Source organism: Danio rerio, chromosome 12, assembly GCF_049306965.1.
Source record: "Danio rerio strain Tuebingen ecotype United States chromosome 12, GRCz12tu, whole genome shotgun sequence".
NCBI classification, from domain to species: Eukaryota; Metazoa; Chordata; class Actinopteri; order Cypriniformes; family Danionidae; genus Danio; species Danio rerio.
Window position 1 is genome coordinate 47,274,664 of NC_133187.1, and position 21,108 is coordinate 47,295,771.

A 21,108-nucleotide genomic window follows, 5' to 3' on the forward strand; every position below is an offset into this window, starting at 1 on the left:
AGTTGGAGCATCTCTGATGTGGGGCGGAAGCCCGTTCTAAAGTTTTGGGGCGACAACAGCAAAAGCCCGATCCCCACTTCGCTTACACCAGGACTTTGGTACAGATAGAATAAATTCATCAGAAGACCTCAGTGACCTACCAGGATTGTATACGTGTAGCAGGTCTGATAAGTAACTGTTGACAGTCGTATATGTGTCCCACACTGCTAAAAACACCATTAGGACGCCTATATTTCACTAAAAAGTGTAAATTGGTTGTTTTTGCGTTATTTCAAGCAAATTCGTACTTCCGGTTTGAAACGAATTTTTGAAGCTGCGTCACGGCCATGAGATAATAGCGTGTATTCCAGCGCGCAGACTGGATGTCTGTGCCAGAGTGTGTCTTATTACATCTTACAGTGTGTTGCATTAATGCATGAGTAAGGCTTGGTTCAAACCAATCAGTGCGCTCTATTGTGCAACTTCATTAATATTCATTACTGTCAGAGTGTAGACGGCAGAGACGCCATGTTGTATTGGCAAAACAAGCGTGAAGTGTTGCTTTTATAGTTTGCTGCAGTTAAGTTTTGTATTTATTTTCTCTCTGTGAGAGCTCAGACTCACGTGTGGATTAACAGTGTACGCGACGCTCGACAACAATAACTTACGTGTCTAAGGAGGATCATTGTTTACCTGAGAGCTGTTCTCATCTGCAAACGCTGAGATCCGGATTCGCTTGTAGTCTCCTCTTAATAAAGACGCGGCTCTAGTTGCTGTGGATTGTCCTGTCTCTACAGATTTGGAAAGTGAGCGACCAGTGCTCTTTGTTTATTCAGTTCGTATTTTATTTGTATCAAACAAACTATTGCACCGATTGTAAACAAGTTAGCACTAACAGTTACAACCAAACTATAACCTTGTGTTGGATTTTGTGACCGGAATAACACATGCGGCTTTCTGACGCTACCTGCCGTGTGCATCTAAGTTTCCGGGAAATGCTGAGTTTTTTTTTCTCTCATTCGCCGTGCGGTATCAAACATTGCATGAAAAATACACGCTTAGAGCAGCTCCTCGAATCAAATATCACGTTTGTCGGGAGGGACGTGAATGAATTCCCTGAATGAAAGAGCCAAACTGCAGTTAAAGTCCACCATTTAATAATTTGGCAAATAATTCGACTACAGATGTCCATGTAAACACAGTCACATTGTCCGCTGTGGTTGTGTGTTTTGACTCTGAAATTCAGCGCGCCCAAATAGACACTCCCACACCAAGCCTGTTTTCTTCCTCCGACACTCCCCCCTAAACAGAGCTGGACACGCCCATTTTTCTGACTTTTTCCAAAGTAGAGGTGTGAAAACACCCTGCTGAAACGAGGGGGTTTCATGGCCCTTTAATATGTGTCTCTGTAAGCCACGTTAATAGAGAACTACTAAGTCATCATATCCATGATTTATACTGTACAACTTTGTGTCCCTGTAAACCACATAAAGATGTACACACACACAGACTTGTATACATAGTTTACAGGGAAACTCCATAGATGTAAAATATTTAGTACTGTATATATGTCTCTGTAAACTGCCTTAATAGAGTACTACTATCATACCCATGTCACAACGTTGTTAACTTTGTCCCTGTAAACCACATCAACCTGCACACAGACAAACAGTTGTACAACTATCCTTATGGAGACTTCCCAAATATGTAATAATGTTTATACTGTACAGACTGTATATTCTCCTTCACTACACCTAAACCTAAGTCATAACAAACACACACACACACACACGTTTGTTTTTGTGAATTATGGGGACATTACATAGCCATAGGTTTCCATACAAACTGTATCTTGTGTTCCCCTTACCTCGCCCTATCCTCCTATTTTCCTCATATTTCACCACCTTGTAATAGCTGTGTCAAATGTCAATATACAGATTTATATCCCTATATGTGATAAGAAAAACTTACACACACATACACATGCACATACTGTGTAGCCTGTAGGTTTTCTCAGCTCAAAAGATGGCACAGCACTATCATCTCATTTCATTCAGTTAGACTCTGATCTGCTTTCTCCTTTAAATCAGCAGCAGGTTGAAGCACCCATCAGATGATATGACCCTGATCGCTCTCTACATTCAAACCTGATATTGATAAGTCTAGCCTTTTATTCCTATTCACAGAAAAACTATCGCTGGAAACAATACAAGAGCATTTACATTGAGAGCGAGAGGAGCATTGCTGAATGCATGATGAAGACCACAGACACCTTCATGAACTCAGATAGTTTAACTGGCTGATCCTAAATTGACTTTATAAAATTAGAAATTCACTATTTTTTAATTACATTTATCTATTTAGCAGATACATTTATCTAAAGTGGCTAGCAAATGAAGATAAAAGAAGAACTTCAAAACATCAGAGAGAACCAGTATATGAGTCTAAGCAAGTTAAATGGTTTCCCCTCCCTTCAAGCATACGTTTTCATGAATCGTAACACAATTCTTTCACAGTCCGGTGTTGGTTTGGGGTTTTATGTGAGCTTTGAAAGCTATATACATTTAATTTACATGCAAATTTAACAGGGCCTTGTAATATTTAATGGGTCCTTGTAAAGCAGGCGGTGTCACAATTGTTAAAAAGCCAAAGAACGACCAACAGCCATTCTTTTGTCTGCACGCTTGATGACTTCTTGCTGATTTCTCAACATTACTGATCTCTTTAAATTTGTTAACAAAAAATAAACAAGTAAACAAATATTATATAGCAAATATACTGTAATACAGATATAGCAGATGCATTTTCAGATTAAAACGTACTTTGTTTTGGCTTATTTAATGTATTGTTTTATTCAAAAAAACATTACATACTGGGAAGAAATAAAAAAAAAAGTTATTAGAGTGAACACTTGATAACTTATCACGTAGAAGGTATTTATTATCAAAAAATCGTCCTTGGTGAGCACAATAGACTTTCAAAAACATTTTCGATGCTTATTACAGACATTTGAGTGGGATTATTTAGTACTGTAATTGTATAATAACCATAATTATTTTCCCTTTCCGTAGGGAATCTGTAATTGTAAATTTGTTTCGGGATTTGTAAAAGTGTTTTGCGTCTTGTTATTTTTTTCTAAAATGTAAATTTGTTTTGTCCTTGGTGAAATTGTTTTTCCTATGTAATTGAGTCGTAAAAATGTTTTTCAAAATGTAAATTTGTCTCGAGCTTTGCAAAAGTGTTTCACACTTTGTAATGTTGTTTTGCACTTCCCGGCCACCGTAATTTTAACATAATTTATTCATAACAAACGTAGACTGTAGGCCACTGGAAGTTGGAACAAAGAAATAAAATAAGTCGTCTGTAACATCCTAACATCTCTCAGCAATCTAAAAAAAGCCTATGTACATACACTTAGCCTTTAAATTGGCCAACACACCAATACAAACAAGTCTTCCTTAACAAATTAAATTAAAATAAATTCTAAATTAAGTTATTTGACAACAACGAAATTAAGATAAAGGCTCTGTGATGATTTGATGATTTGAAACTTTTGGTGAAGCTGAATAGTAAAAGAATAATTTCAATATTAGCCTGTATACTCAGTCTACATTATGCCTTTATGGTGTAATTAATATTTAGTTATAATTAAAAAATCCTTTACTCACCAAGATTAGGCTACGTACATCACATGTTCATTTACCGCGCACCCCTTCTAAAATGATAGAAATTAAGCCCAAACCCGTTGGGTCCCGGCAAAGATCTTTAGCTCTAGTATAGCATGCTTCACAATAACTTCATAAATATAATAATATAAAATAATATTACCATATAAAACGACAACAACAAAAAAAAAACAGTAAAAAGAAGATCATTCTCTTTTTATCATTGTCTGTCTTTCTGATCCCGCAGCATAAAAGAGATGCTCAGAGCAGCACCAAGCACGTGGAGCTGATCATTGTGGCAGACAACCGAGAGGTAATTAACAAACACCTTTACAGCTATCTTTAAGAGGACTTCACATACTACACCTGTAAAATGTTCTGTTGTTTTTCAGACTTATTGATCTTTATTTTATTTCTGAAGTATTATATTATTTCAAACTATTTAAATCTCAATAAAAGGGGCTTTGTTAAACTGTAGAGGGGAATTTTCATCATCAAAAGTGGACAGAGAAATTATCAACATCCCAATATGCAATTTACAGCAAAACAGAAATTCAACATAGGCTCATTCTGAAAACGTAGTGCTATATACATTTCCGGAGGACATGAATTATATAGTCAGAAGTGCGCATGGCTGCATTTCATCTTTAAAACAAATGCGAGCGGGGTGGTATGATCTCATTCCTTTTCGTGCTACCAGCTGACAGCGTCCTTATGGACGGCTTTCCCACTGTTAACAGTTTGTTCAGTAGCTCGCCACATACAGGGGCCGCTACGGGCCCTCCAACAACCTTTCACTGAAGGGGGAGGGGGGTGCTTTTCGTGAACGAAAGCGAAGTGGGGGGTTTGGCTTGGGTGTCACGGACGAAAGTGAAGAGAGGGGGGTTTGGCTTGGGTGTCACAGACGAAAGTGAGGAGTAGATGTAAGTGTGGGGGGTGGGATGTGCGTGGACAAATGAGAAGAGCGAGGGTTGGGTGCTGGAGGGGGCTTATGGTCGCGAACGTAAGTGAAGAGGAAGGGGCGGGGGTTCAGAGATGAAAGTGAAGAGTGGGAGTGGTTTTTGTCAGTCGTGGGCGCCTAATGATATCTCTGAGGTCCCCCAAAATGCGTGGGCCTAATGACAGGGTGTTTGAGTCCAGTGAAGGACGATTCCAGAAAGCAGATAAAACTAAAGCCAAAACAATAAACAATACAATTAAAAAACAATAAAGTAAATAACAGGGTGAGAATGTGGTAAAATCCTAAAATGTAAAAATCAGGCTGCCGTGAGGGCTATTTTCTTTTCTGAATTGCTTTTGAAAAAACTTTGGTTGGGTTTAGGATAGTGGGTGAGCGCTGGTCAATCGATGCTTTTATAAACACGGTTGGTTTTAGGGATGGAAGAGGGTGGGTCAGTCCATCAGTCAGTGAGTCAGTCAGTCAACAGTGGCCTCTAGTGGATTTACATGAGAACCACGAGTGCCATTCGAGCCTGCTGGAGAAATTTGAGATCTCAAATAGTGTACACAGCGGCCTCTGGTGGATTCACAAAAACTGCAAAAAAAATAAATAAATGTAGCTCCTGGGACGCAATTGGCGCTCTCCAGAAATGTATACAGGGGTACGTAATTAGAATGAGCCTGGGTTGCAGAAAGCACTGAGAAACTATTAACAGATATTTTTTACAGTGTATGTCTATAAGGAAAAACAAACAAAACAAGGGGCCTCATGTATCAACGCTGCGTACTCACAAAAACTTTGTGTACGCCAGATTTCACGCTCACGTTTGGAATTACTAACGATGAAATGGACGTGAGAATGTGCGTTGTTCCACTCCAACTTCATGTCATTTCTTGTGTGTTGTTTGTTTTATTTCCATTGGCGACTCCTAGATATATAGACTCCTTTGACACATATGTCAAATTGCACACTACAAAGTATCTTTGAGCCGCGCAATGGCAGCTGTATGGGACGGGATCATCCGCATGTCTAGCAGGCATATAAGGTTTCCATACCATGCAGTCGACAAGCCAAACATTAAAGCTCAATTTAAGGCGATCACTAGTTTTCCCAATGTAATCGGAGCGATCGACTGCACGCACACTGCTATAAAGGCGCCACCCGAAGATGAATTTGCATACGTGAATCGGAAACATTTTCATTCAATAAATGTGCAAATAATATGTGATGCTTAAATGTGCTTAACATGATACACACACTTATTAATGATTCCTACTTGTCTTCCTCGTGATGAAGAGTAGGCAAAATCTGATGTTTTGTTTGTGAGGGAAAGAAGAATGAGTTCATCAGACGCTGGATTCGAGCCGAGTACATGATCGAACGTGTCAAAACATCTTGCCTTGCGCTTTACGAGCTGCGCCACTCATGTTGCTGTTTGCTGCTCTCTTTAGTTATGTTGTTTCTGCCAATCAAACGGTGATGGGCGAGATTCACACAACTAGCTCATTCCAACGAGGTGTGCTATTTGCACTACACTACGAAATTTTACACCTTTACATCGGACCATTTTTTTTAAAATTCACTCAGTGCGATGTTCAGACCCCACTGCGTTAACCACGTCAGCTAAACTCTCCCACTCTATTTTTTTTTTCTTTTGTTATTAATTCCAGAGGACAAACTTGCAAATAACACAGTTTTTCTCTGGTCTACCTTCGATAGGAGCACCTCCAATTCACATTCTGTTCAAAGTTTCTCTTCCTGCTTGCTTTTGCCATTGCTTTTTCGTTTGGTTTTGCCAAAGGAGAGTCATTAGCATATTTATTAGGGGGAGGAGGCAGGGAGGGGTTTTGTGCTCATGCACTTGCGCTCAGTTTCATGTTAGTTCAGTACACAGAGAATATGCATGGGATCCCGCGTACGCAGTGTTTCATACATCTGAATTTGGTCCCACTTTATATTAAGTGTCCTTAACCACTATGTACTTACCTCAAAAAATAAATAAAAAATAAATACAATGTACTTACTGTGTTTATAATGTATTTGAGAACACTTGTGGTGCTTTTGAGTTGGGATAGAGGTTGGGTTATGAACAGGTTTGGTGAAATGGGTAGGTTTAAGGGTGGGTTGAGGTGTGAGGGATGGTCAACAGTGTATTTACAAATGTAATTACAGAAGTTAACTACAGATGTAATTACATACATGTATTTAATCAAGCATAAGTACAAAGTAAATACATGTATTTACACAATAAGTACATTGTAACAAACTATTAATTCCTGTGTAAATACATATTAGTTAAGGACACTTATTATAAAGTGGGACCCTGAATTTTTCACTGCGTACGCACATTTACTGCTTTGTGCTTACACAATGTTTTAGAATGATTTCAACGCAAGTCTTCGTACAGGAGGCCCCTGATCATTTAGTTTACTGAAACAGGCAAGATGGTGCTAAAGAAACATACGGTAGAAATACTTCATTTCTTCTAGTCTGGCCAGTTTTACAGCTATCAAAGCTTTATTGTCACTGGACCTACAGCAGTCACGGACGAAACATTTCCAGCCTGCGCTTTTATTTTCAGAATTTTTTTGTGCGTTCTCCATTCACCGTCTGACAGTCTGGAGCTCATGTTTGGCTCTTCATCTGTGGAAAATGAATGAGCTCATGTCACATTTACCGCTGCCGGCCAACCAGCGGCTCATTTGGCTGCAGTTTAAAGACTCTTTTGTCCTCTTTTGCATTTCAGTATCAGAAACAGGGGAAAGATGTGGAGAAAGTGAAACAGAGGCTTGCGGAAATTGCAAACTATGTGGACAAGGTAAACTCGGAAAGCCTGTCATAATGATTAATGGAAGAATGAATTATTAATAAAGACAGAAAACATCATTGTATGAAGCAATTTTTCTGAAATGTTTTGCTTTTAAAGTGCATTTAAGGTTTATATACAGTTGAAGTCAGAATTATTAGCCCTCCTGTATATGTGTTCCCCAATTTCAACAGAAGAAATAAATTCATAATTATAATTATTCATAGTTCTTCTAAACCACTTGATTGTGAGTAAATGCCAACTGACCCAGCCGAGGCTCGACCTTCTTGCTGTGAGGCGATTGTGCTACCCACTGCGCCACTGGGACGCCCTAAAGGGGTAGTTCACCCAAAAAATGTATTTACTCAATATTTTCTCTCCTTCAAGTGGTTCCAAACCTTTATGAGATGTTTTTTTTTTCATCTCTTGAACACAAAGGAAGATATTTTGAAAAATGTTGAAAACCTGTAACCATTAGCTTTCATTGATGACGCACAAATTTCAGATGGAGGGCAGGAAGTGATTGCATAAGAATCCCTATGAGAACATCCAAATCTTTATGGTTACGTTGTTTATAACTGTTTATTCATTCATTCATTTTTTTTTTGGCTTAGTCCCTTGATTAATCTGGGGTCTCCACAGTGGAATGAACCGCCAACTTATCCAGTATATGTTTTAAGCAGCGGATGCCCTTCCAGCTGCAACCCATCACTGGGAAACACCCATACACTCTCATTCACACACATAGACTGCGGACAATTTTTTAGCTTACCCAATTCACCTGTACCGCATGTCTTTGGACCTGTGGGAGAAACCAGAACACCCGTAGGAAACCCATGCGAATGCAGGGAGAACATGCAAACTGCACACTTTTTTGAACGCGATGATTTGTTTGACAGCACCGAATGAAGCGGATGTGACATTTGAATGAAGTGGATTTTGACGCGCGGATAAATTGAGTAAACTCAAATGTTCATGCGTCTATTTATGCTCAAATATCGCGATTTACCCGTGCGTTCCGCATCTGGTGTGAACGCAACAGTCTTAAGACGAGTTTTGGGAATGGCTGTGGCTAAAACGTCTTTGCCAGATCTCACAAGAAAACATAAGTATTTTACGTTTTGCCAGTTTAGTGGCTAATTCGTATGAGTTCAGTCTATGAAATTGTACGATTTTAAAAAGGAGCCGTGGCACCTAACCCCACCCCTAAACCCAACCGTCATTGGGGTATGAGTAAGTCGTACTAAATTGTATGAATTCATACGAATTAGCCACTTAATCAAAAAGTTACGAATTGCTGTGAGATTGTGTTGGTAATGACCAGAATCTTAAAATGTACTCTAAAACTAATGGGAAGCAAGTGAAGTGCCTTAAGCACAGGAGTAATGAGTGACCTCCTTCTGGTGTTGGTTAAAAGCCTCGCCGCTGCATTCTGCACAACTTGCAATCGATCCATAGAAGACTTGTTCAGACAAGTGAACAGAACATTACTATAATCCCATCGAGAAGAGATGAAGGCATGGACAAGCATCTCCATCTCTTCCTTTGACACAATGTCTCTGATTTTTGCAATATTCCTCAGATGAAAAAAGCATGTACAAACAATAGACCTAACATGGCTTTTAAAACACAGAGCTCGATCAAAGATGACACCCGGATTTCTAATATCACAGCAATTTGAAGATGACAAACCCCCAAAAATTTGCTTGATCATTGGGGTGATGCTATCTGGAGCCAAAATTAACATTTCTGTTTTATCAGGGTTCAGTTGCAGAAAATTGTCCGCCATCCATTTGTTAATGGAGACTAAACAGTACTGCAAGAGAGACAGTGTAGGAGCCATATATTGTATTTTGGCTATTGGCCACAAGGTGTCAGTAGGAGACTATATAACTGTGGCTTCACTGCATGGAGGAAGACAGTGTTGGTACGAAGCACACAAGCTGCGTCCAAAATGGCACACTATACACTATGCACTCATGCACTTACACACTCAACAGGATAGTATATGTATGTAGTGTTGTCCCAAATGGCACACTAATGTTTTTTTTTTACTAAGCGGAAATTCAAACCGTTTTCCTGATGACGTTTGAAGGGTGCCAAATAAATGAAATAAACGACCGAATTATCAAATAATACCTGCCGTGAGTATAACTGCATTCACTATCGGGAGGCGCTATAATCACTCTCATAGGAGAATTTTGCTTTCACCATCCAAAATAAATAAAGTTATTCAACATGTGCGTCCGATAGCTCCGCCTCTTCCGCCACGTAAGCAAACCTGCGGTCGTTGAGTGCGTGAAGTGTCCATCATTACACACTTCATTTTAGCGGCTGAATGAGTGCATCATCCGGGTAACTAAAGTGCACTTAATATTTTTTGAGTTTTCAGTGTGAACACACTACTTACACTATTTATACTACAAAATGGCGTAGAATAGTATGCGATTTGGGACGCAGCTACAGTTTTTGACCGTCTCGTCTTGTAACTGAGCTTAACGTAAATCAAGGTAACAGAGAAGTGTGCATATAGATTAAGGAAAGTGCTTAAGTAATTCTGTTGATTGGAAGTTGATTGGAAAATAAAGACGTTTTTATTTGCATCCATTTGCCTACGGACTCTGACTTTTACGCGTTAAAAACTTGCTTGCTCTACTAACAATAGCGGCAATGGAACGCCGCTACAGACAGTTTGTCTAGCCTGTCAGGGCCAAAAGAAAAATATGATTGTACATCATCTCAATGATAACATATATCTTTAAAACTACTAATAATCTTGCTGAGGGGGAGCATAAATAAATTAAAAAGAAGAGGGCCTAGGACAGAACCTTGAGGCACACCACAGGACAGAGGAACAGAGTCTGACAGCTCAGTCCGCAGTGGTGACCCCAGATTAATAAAGGGACTAAGCCGAAAATAAAATGAATGAATGAATGAATGAGGACTTTTCATTTTTGGGTAAACTATTCCTTCATTGCTGTACATATTGTTTTGCTGATCTCAGTTCTACAGGTCTCTGAATATCCGCGTGGCTCTGGTTGGACTGGAGGTGTGGAGTGACGGAGACAAATGCTCTATAACACAAGATCCGTTCACATCACTGCACGAGTTTCTGGACTGGAGGAAACTCAAGCTGCTGCCGCTGAGAGCCCATGATAACGCTCAGCTCATCAGGTCTGCTGGATAAACACACATTCATATACATACTGCTTTACTACTGCAATACACAGAAAGAGCACATAGAAATATCCTTATGTCCATTTTTATAACCTCACTCTGATAAATAAGGCAAAAAATAAATAAGGCATAAATATGTTTATATTATAATATGGCTGCATAGATTGTCAGCTTTTGAATAATAATCAGGTTATGGATATGCACGTTAACGCACTCGGTGATAAATGCATCAAGTTTTATTTTGCCTCCACAGTGGTGTTTACTTCCAGGGCACCACCATTGGCATGGCTCCCATCATGAGCATGTGCACCGCCGAGCAGTCAGGAGGCATCGTCATGGTGAGTGACACCTGTCAACCATTCCAAATAAAAAAATTAATAAATATTAGGTGAAGATTTAGGGTGCTTTCACATTTGGTTCAATTGCCTGGACTGTACCCAAGTTTGATTGTCCCCCCTTGCCACCTCCTCGGTTGGTTTGTGTTCACACTGTCTTTTTTCCTTCTGAAACCCGGTATGCTTGCGTCATCGAGCTGCTGTTTTGTTTACGGCCGCTGCTAGGTGACTGGAAAGCAAGCACCAAAATGGAAAGACGTCCACACAGCGCGGTCATTCTGCTTTAGCTGGAGCTTTTGGTTTCGGACATACAGAAAGCGACTCGCGTCCATCTGCCGCAAACATATTATAAACATTCAGAACATCACACAGTGTCTGCAGAAGCTGTTTTTGGAGGAGACAAGCAGACCTCACTGTCTGTGTACCACTGTGTTTGCCCTGGCTCAGTCCCGCGTGTGTCACTAATGGCCCGTTTCCACTGAGTGGTACGGTACGGTTTGGTTTGGTACGCTTTTATGGCCGTTTCCACTGTCAAAAGGCGTACTGAACCAAACCGTACTGTACCACTTTTTCGGGACGCTTTCGAAAGGGTCCCAAACTGCAGAAAGGGTCCCAAAAGGTGGAGCTGCGCAGCTGAACACTATTGGTTTACAGAGATACGTCATTCGTAGACTCAACAAGCCAGAATGTAAACAAAGGACCCGCCATGTTTGAAATACACAGCGAGAGATTACAGCGGAATTATATATACATATGCACCCATGGTCGATCCTGCAAACAAACCATGTCGTCGTCTTGATAAACAGCCACAAAATCATGGAGAAGAGCAGATTTAACGAGCCAGTCTGAAGCCTGAGTAGTTTCGCTTTCTTTCTTGCGCTCGCCGTGCGTCTCTATCTGAAATAACAAACTTCTTGACCTGATAATAATAACATGTCAATAATACCAATTATTGACAAGCTTTGGAAACCCGATCTTGTGAGAAGCTGACAAACGCGAGTGACACATTCAGAAAGAAAAGGACAAACGCGAGAGTGGAAAACAGGAAAAAAGGCGAAGCCAATGAGCACGTTATTTCTTCAGCAAACGTGAACAAACTGCCTTGTTTTAATCTTTATTATCACCTTTTGGACTAATATGAACTGGGAATGATGGAATGACTCTCTATCAGAGGCTTCATGTGCTGCTGAAGATTACAGACACAGATGAGAGGTTTTCACTGACTGTGGGCTATACTTTGTGTTGTTTTGAACCTAATTAAGGACGAAATGTCTGCTTTGTGTAGTTCTTCTGTAGTTGGTAACATATCGGAGACTGTAAGGGTCTGTATGTGTTCATATATGTTCATTTATTTATTTATTTTATATAATACAGACGTTACAGTAGGCTATTTCGCACCGTCATTGATCTGCAGTTATAATCAACTCATGTTTATAGAAAAGTTATAGAAAAGTTAGTAATAAACATTTATACACAAGTATTTATGTGTGTAAAGCGTCTGTTTTGTGAGAAGTGCTTTTCATATGATATGTGAGCGACCTGTGCAGCATTACTGTAGACATTTTCTTGAGCGAAAATGACGTAGACTAAAACTTTGTTATACACCAAGCCCACCTAAAGGGTACCCTTGGTAGTGGAAACGCAAGCATGATAAAGGTGACCCGTACTGACCCGAACCGTACCGTACTGTACCACTCAGTGGAAACAAGCCATAAGGTATGAAACGTTACACACACACACACACAAATGAATGTTATGGAAACGATAGTTTGTTGTACAGTTGGCGGTTCACTTCCGTTATTTGGTACGATTGCATTCACATCAGAAGTGAACCGTACCAGAGTTCGCATGAACCGTACCCTAGACCGCCTCTTTTTTAGGCAGACTCAGGTACGGTTCACGGGTGCGCACCCGAGTTCAGAAGACACGTTTACACTAGCGAAACGTACCGTACTATGACGTCAACTGAACCCGGGTGTGGACTAAAAGTGCTAGTGTGAAAGCACCCTAAATTAATTTGCCAATCGCCTAAAAGAGAATAACACTTTTTTGAAGAAATGCTATCAAACCCTACATGAAAAAATGCTGAAAACCTGTAACCTTTGACTTCCAAAGTAGGAAGGCCTACGGCCTCTGTCAATGCACGCCTCCTACCAGTGCCAATATACAGCCATATCGCACTGCTACTCGTGTGATATTGCTCATATATAGGTTAATTCAAACTTCAACTTATTTGAGGGCCAATAAACTAAAATTTCTAAAAATGATCCGGCAAAACATGCTTAGTTAAAATGACAAAATAATATTTTATAGCAGGATACCATGTGACCTGCTCTTTAATGCATTCCTGATTTATATTCTGAAGAGTTAATGCACTCAATTCTAAGGTGAAGCCACATTTTGATCGCACTTTATCTTATTGCACAATTCACGCTATTAGCAAACCATTAACTAATACTTTTAGCTTAATAAACTGCTAATTAAATACTTATTAATATTTATTAAGGTAATCGTTGGGTTTAGGTATGTTGATTAGGCATGTAAAATAAGATCTTACTTTATAAATGCTAATAAACCCTTAATATAATAATAATAGGCAGGTGGTAAACCAGTAGTTATTTATTTGAATTTTTACTTAAACTGTAGTTTTACCCACATTTTTAATTGCAGTTTTAGTTAGCTTGTAATCTTAAACTCTGAAAAAGTAACATCCAAACAATTAAAAGTTTCAATCCTGACCCAAACGATCACTCAAATGTTGCAAACTGAACCAAAGCTGGCGTTTTTCCTTCATTTTAATTTGATTTTCACATGTTTGGCAGAGCGACTTACCAAAGCGACTTACAGGAACGAGTGTAATTGTGTCAGTCCTGCCTCATCCACAAACACACACAGACACACACACACACTTCCCAAAACAAAGCCTGCAGGACAGTTTGGTCGAGTTCTGGCAGCGCTGGAGCAATTACAGATCCTGAGTTCTGCTGCTCTGACGGATTTGTGGAAAAGTAATTATAAAAGCCGTTAGTGTCTGCTCATTACTGATCTCATGTGAAACCGTTTCTCAGAGAAAAACAAGCAGGCAGGAGGAGAGATGAGGGGATAAATCTAGTCTGGAGAGGGAAGGTGGATCAGAACGAATAACGCCTTTCGGCTCTCTGGGGTCCCGGAGGGGGGGAAAAATTGCTCCTGTTTGTTTTAAATTGAAATTGATTGTTTATGTGAAATCATCAAGCATGGGGATATTTGTGTGTATATATATATATATATGTGTGTGTTTGTGTGTGTGTGTGTGTGTGCGTGTGTGTGTGTGTGTGTGTGTGTGTGTGTGTGTGCGTGTGCGCGCTTGACTGATGATTTCAATATTGATGCTTGTTTTTGCAGTGGAATAAAATAAATAAATAAAAAGAGTAACTGACTTTATCTAATCAATTGTAATTTCTTTTACTTTTAATTCCAAGTTTATTTCTATGAATCGTGACTTTTATTTTGTAAGATAAAAGTTTAGAACTGAGAGAGAAGAACTTGCAGTTGTAAGAAGAAAAGGTAGAATGGCATAAATGCATCACCACATGACCTTCACATGAAAACAATTGCAACTTTAATAAAATCGTGATTTTGTTTTTTTCTTTTCAGTGAAAATTTTTAAATATTTAAGTACTGAAGCACTGCCAAATAAGGTCATTTGTAAAATGCAAATAAAACAATTTCAGCATGGTAACTGCTCGCACCACTAGTGGGTTTTGGGGCCCCCTTGTGGCGGCGGGGCACTAAGCAGCCCCTTAGTTCGCTTATAGGGAGGGCTGGCTATGACAACCCTGTTAGGCCATGCGCCGCAGCACTAACCGTATTTTTCTGTCTTCAAATTAGCAAAAGTGAATTCGAACCCGCCGTTAATGCTTTTGGGTCATGTGCTTTACACCTTGGTCTAGATCAGTGGTTCTCAAAGTGGGGGTCGGGACCCCCCGAGGGGTCGCGGGACAATGAAGGGGGGGTCGCCTGGTGGTTTCCAAAAATCTATTTATTTTTTTTAAACCAAAAGAATTACCATATTTTATCCATTACCTACTGAAGGTGGATCTACTCGTTTATACCATATAAAGTTACTATAGTAGCTTATAGTTACTACTTCTATTAGATTGCAACCCCTGGGGTAATTACATTGTATTAAAGACACAGCAATAGCGTCACATGCAGCAGATTTCATAACACCTGGTTAAACTTTGTGGCCCATTTACAGCTCTCATACATTAAAAAAATTAGGGTCCTTTGGTGTGTCTGCGCCATTGCATGCAAGGTTTCTGTATTTATATCCACCTCAGAGGATATTGGGGGTCGCGAGTCACTGGCATTGTCATTTTGGTGGTCGCGGCCTGAAAAGTTTGGGAACCCCTGGTCTAGATCATTAAAATAGAGCCCAAAATGTTTTAAATATGTTTTGCATAAAATGTATTGTTTTATTGTTAAAAGATAATTTTTTTTATTTAATTAAATTAAATTAAATTTAATGAAGCTTTATTTAAAGAGTTCATTTTAAATTTTATTGCAAGATTTAAAGTCTGTAAATTATGAATTTTAAATGAAAAGTCAAAATAGTGACGTGTTATCTCAGAATTCTGAAATAAATAAATAAATAAAAACCGAGAAACAATTAAGCAATTAAACATAAATAAATAAATAAATCCATAAATAAATATTTAAATAAAATTCAAAATGTATTTGACATGTTAGAGTTTTTTAAAGAAGACGATGCAAAATTGTAGAATAAAAGCTCAGTATTCTGAGGGAATAAAGGCAAAATCATGATGGAAATTTCAAAATAAAAGTACAGAATTTAAATATGTGAACTCCGAATTCTAAGAAAAAGGCAAAATCGCCAGACGCCAACTCAAAATCCTGAAGGAAAAAAAGAAAAAACTATGAGATGTAAAGTTGTGATTGTGTGAAAAGGCAGCAGCAGAAGTTCTCATAGTTGGTAAACTCAGAGCTCAGTGAATGTGAGAGTACAACAAATCAATTACAATCTGATTTGCTGAAACAATAAAAGAAAAAGTCCATGATGGTGTCGACAAGACTTTCAGAATAAGGAAAATATTGTGAGACTGATAACGACAGCTTGAGGAGAGAATAATGTCAGATTTACTGTCCGTCAAAATATTAAATACTTTTAAGCATTTAAGATATTGATGACACTTAAACGCGTCATGACACTCTTGTGAAAAGGGTCCATTGTGAGATTAATGTATTTTAAATAAGCTTATCTCTGTGTTGTGTTTGTGTGTGTTTAGGATCACTCTGATAACCCTCTCGGCGCTGCGGTCACTTTAGCCCATGAGCTCGGACACAATTTCGGCATGAATCATGACACGCCAGAGCGCGGCTGCGGCTGCAGAGCCACTGTGGACCGCGGCGGCTGCATCATGACGCCCTCCACCGGGTGAGCACATCCACAATGGACTATATGCACACAGACTTTTAATTTTCAGCCAGGCAGCCCAAGGGCTTACGATGAACTGTCTTTCCATTACAAAATTGCCATGTTTAAGATTTGATTTCTTTAAAAGTCAGCGATCTTCACTGCCTGGCAGATATACGATATGAAGTGGGTCTCAGACCAGACAAGAAGCTCTGCATTAAATTACATTCCCCATCCCCGCCATGTCTTTAAAATATGACAGTTTATTTTACCCCAGTGTTTTCAATGGGATTTCTGTTGCTACTGATGACGATTGAACAACTAAATGAATTCTTAAGTCGATTTAACTGACTGTATTGTAATTACATTACAACACCGATGTGAAAATAGTCACATCAAGCATTCACCGGAAGTTTATCACTAGCCCCTTTCACAGAGTGATACCGGTAAATCTCCGGAAAATTTCCGGAACGACTTTACCGGTATATTCAAAAAAGCGCTGTTCACACAGGCGAGGACGTTACAGAAATTTTACGGAAAAGAGCATTCACACATCCATTCCAAAATACCGGTAAATTCTGACATCATTCACCACAAATGAGCTTTAAACGGCTGCGCTTGTGTTTGTAAACATTTGACTAAATTACAAACTCAGTGGATGATCAATATTGTGAACAACTTTCGCAGGATCACTTTCGCATGTCGAGATGTTCATAATATGTGCGTGTGCAGGCGCTCACAGTCTGTTTCACAGGCACACGCATAGCTTGAAGGTAAACAAACAATGGCTTATCATAAGCATCTCATCGATGATTATTTACACAGTTGACATTAAGAAGAACATATAAACGTGATCTGACTAACTTCTAGCAGCTAAATGTGTCTGGAAAAATATTCAAAGGTTTTTATTCTCACAAACCGCGCGAACGTGAATGCGTCTGACTGTTGTGATTGGCTAAAGCAGACGTCTCACGTCAGCACGTTCTAGATGTGCACGCGCTTATTACGGCAATCTTCCTTCTGCATTCACACAGCGCAGCATTCCGGCAATTTTCCGGAAAGGTCTGTATGTGTGAAAGGGGCTATTGGCTATAAAACTCTAGCTGTGCATAGAGCCTATTCACAAAACTAATAAACGAGATGCTAATATATGCGTTCAGCTATATATATATATATATATATATATATATATATATATATATATATATATATATATATATAAATACACAGTTGAGGTCAGAATTATTAGCCCCCCTGTATATTTTTGTAAAATATAAACATAATAGCTTTAATAATTCATGTCTAATAACTGATTTATTTTATATTTGTCATGATGACAGTAAATAAAAGTTCACTAGTTATTTCGCAAGATACTGGTATTCAGCTTAAAGTGGCATTAAAAGGCTTAACTAGATTAATTAGACAAGTGATTGGACAACTATACATATATATGAATGTGTATATATATATATATATATATATATATATATATATATATATATATATATATATATATATATATATATATATATATATATATATATATATGTATGTATATATATATATATATATATATATATATATATATATGTATATATATATATATATATATATATATATATATATATATATATATATATATATGTGTATATATATATATATATATATATATATATATATATATATATATATATATATATATGTATGTATATATAAGATATTTATATATGAGTAATATCACAAGAGTAGCAGTGCAATATGGCTGGATATTGGCACTGATGGAAGGCGTGCGTTGGCACGAGACTGTAGGCCGAGTCTGCTCTTTGCTGGCTGTATGAGGGAGGAGTAATACACAAAGGGTAAAGAGGCTGTACGGGTGCTGATATTACTTAAATATACCACAGCTATCAGCCAATCAGATTTGAGAACCAGACAGAACTGTTGTATAAATAAATATATATATATATATATAAACTGAATGCTGGAAACCTTCTGTAGTGGGAAAAACAAATATTGAAGTCAATTATTACAGGTTTGTAACATTTTTCAAAATATCTTCTGTTGTATTCAACAGAAGAAAGAAACTAATAAATATTTTATTAATTGATGACAGGGGCGTCACGATGGTGGAGTGGGTAGCACGATCGCCTCACAGCAAGAAGGTTGCTGATTTGGCTGGGTCAGTTGGCATTCCTGTGTGGAGTTAGCATGTTCTCCCCGTGTTGGCATGGGTTTCCTCCGGGTGCTCCGGTTTCCCCCACAGTCCAAACACTTGTGCTATAGGGGAAGTGAATAAGCTAAATTGGCCGTAGTGTACGAGTGTGAATTCCCAGTGTTGGGTTGCAGTTGGAAAGGCATCCGTTGTGTAAAACTTATGCTTGATAAGTTGGCGGTTCATTCTGCTGTGGTGAATTCAATTTAATAAATGGACTAAGCCGAAAAGAAAATGAACGTATGAATGAATGATGGCAGAATTTTTTTTAGGTGAACTATCCCCTTAAATCAGTTTATCAAACGCCAATGCATCTAGTGTTCTTCAGAATAGATTTATTTTCCTTCACTCAATAAATCTACTTACTTTCTCCCCACCATCATATTCATCTGTCCTCATCATATGATGTCTGTCTGTCAGTGTTTAGTTGTGTTTCTGCCCCATTTCTCCATAATTTGGTCATCAGCACAACAGCAGACATCCACACCCCTGCCAGCAGGACATCATTACCCTTTAGCCTTAAGCCACGCGCTCATTAGCCGCTGGTACATGACGTCAGTGTCATAAACAGGCCAGCCTGTGCGATTTACAGCTGATTTATACTGTCATCTGCTGTGCTGTTACACGGTACGTCTGCTTTTATGGTCAGCTGTTCTGAGACCTGTGATAAATAAACTGGATCAAAACACATGAATTAAACACATCCGTACAAAACATGGAGGCTGTTTTAATGAAAACAATGGAGGATGTGATTAACCTCTTTTTAGGAATGAATTGTCAAACACATGGTGTGCAGATCGGCATGTGAATGTGCTTTTATAGGCTATCATGGTTGTTAGAGTTTATTTATTTCAGCTGGTTGCTGAGGCAACAGGTCTCATTTGCATTCAATTTAAAGGCACAGTTCACACGAAAATGAATGTTCTTTCATCATTTACTCTAGCTCCATGTTTTCCAATTCTGTTTGATTTTTAGTGCTGGTTTTTGGTGTTGGATATCAATGGATATATGGATATCAATGGCTACCTTATATCTTATGTTATGTTCAACAGAAAAGAGAATCTAAGAACGGTTTGGAAACACTCGTGATTGAGTAAATAGTGACAATTTTTGTTTTGGGGTGAATTTTGGGTCTCTTTCACTTCATTCAATCATTTTTTTTAAGGCTTAGTCCCTTTATTCATCAGGGGTCGCTACAGCGGAATGAAATGCAAACTATTCCTGTATAAATTTTACACAGCAGATGCCCTTCCAGCTGCAACCCAGTTCTGGGAAACACCCTATACTCTCGCATTCACACACATACTCATACATTACGGCCAATTTTGCTTATGCAATAAGCTATATCGCATGTGTTTTTGACTATAGGGGAAATCAGAGCAGCTGGAGGAAACCCACACCAACACGGGGAGAACATGCAAACTCCACCCAGAAATTTTAACTGGCCCAGTTAACCTAGTTAAGCCTTTAAATGTCACTTTAAGCTGTATAGAAGTGTCTTGAAATTTTTTTTTTTTATTTTGTAAAATATTATGTACTGTCCTCATGACAAAGACAAAATAAATCAGTTATTAGAGATGAGTTATTAAAACTATTATGTTTAGAAACGTGTTGAAAAAATCTTCTCTCCATCAAACAGAAATTGGGGGAAAATATAAACAGGGGGGCTAATAATTCAGGGGGGCTAGTAATTCTATAGGGGAACACAGCAGCACAGATATAGACGATCTGTCTAAATAGTAATGAACTCAACCCCGTGTTTACACCAGTGCGTTTTAGTTTTAAAACGGCGTTTTAGAATGAAAACGATCCGCGTCCAGACTAGCATTTCACCCAGCGTTTCTGAACAGCTCTTCATCTACACCAAAACACTGAAAACGCACATCACGTGACCACACACACACTCTCGGGCCAGCGCTGCAGCCTATCTACCCAGATGAGAGCTGTGCTAGTCGGACTCCATCAAGCATCTCCCACTGGATCTAATCTCACTATATTTATTAAACGTGATATTTCATTCATCTTGTTGTCTTTATCTAACAGCATATTCCCTGACTTTGGTCATTGGAATCTATTACTTGTTCTCAGTTAACTTGTTTTGGCTGAGCGCAAAGATAAGTTAATGATTAATGTAACCACGTAGCCTACATTCTGTATATTGACTGATCGCTTGCCTTTATTTCCTATAATGTATAAAATTATTGTATGTACTTTTTATAATGGCCATTATCGATTATTTAAACTGATATTCAGCAAAAGAGAGGGTATGTTTCGTATTTTCACTGAAATTGAAAAGAGGGAGTGATGTTATTGACCTTATTCTAAAATGCGGAAGTGCGCCTGTTTTCGCGATTGTCTTAGAACTTCCGATTTAGTCACCTATGGGGGAAAAGACTAGGAATAATAAACGGCAGAAAATGGCCAAACTACTTGCTCAACAAACAAATGTTTGCATGACTACACAGACCAAGTAGCATAATATAATAAGAAAATATAAAATTGCAACATCAAGCAGCGTAACGAGCAGTTGTTAACGTCAAAAAATTAATGGAAGTGAATGTGACCGGAAGTCGCGAGA

General features: G+C 38.6%; 1 protein-coding gene across 4 annotated transcripts in view; it reads left to right on the top strand.

The window, feature by feature from the left end:
* Positions 1-21,108, top strand: part of adam12a (ADAM metallopeptidase domain 12a) — a 251,967-nt gene that overhangs the window by 154,965 nt on the left and 75,894 nt on the right. For 2 of the 4 annotated variants that reach the window (XM_073918906.1, XM_073918908.1), the window contains exons 7-11: positions 3,892-3,957; positions 7,331-7,402; positions 10,395-10,564; positions 10,821-10,905; positions 16,191-16,339. In XM_073918906.1, coding sequence (XP_073775007.1) covers positions 3,892-3,957; positions 7,331-7,402; positions 10,395-10,564; positions 10,821-10,905; positions 16,191-16,339 — 542 coding nt within the window. The remainder of the gene's footprint in view (positions 1-3,891; positions 3,958-7,330; positions 7,403-10,394; positions 10,565-10,820; positions 10,906-16,190; positions 16,340-21,108) is intronic. The other 2 variants (XM_073918907.1, XM_073918909.1) reach the window with 1 other exon arrangement.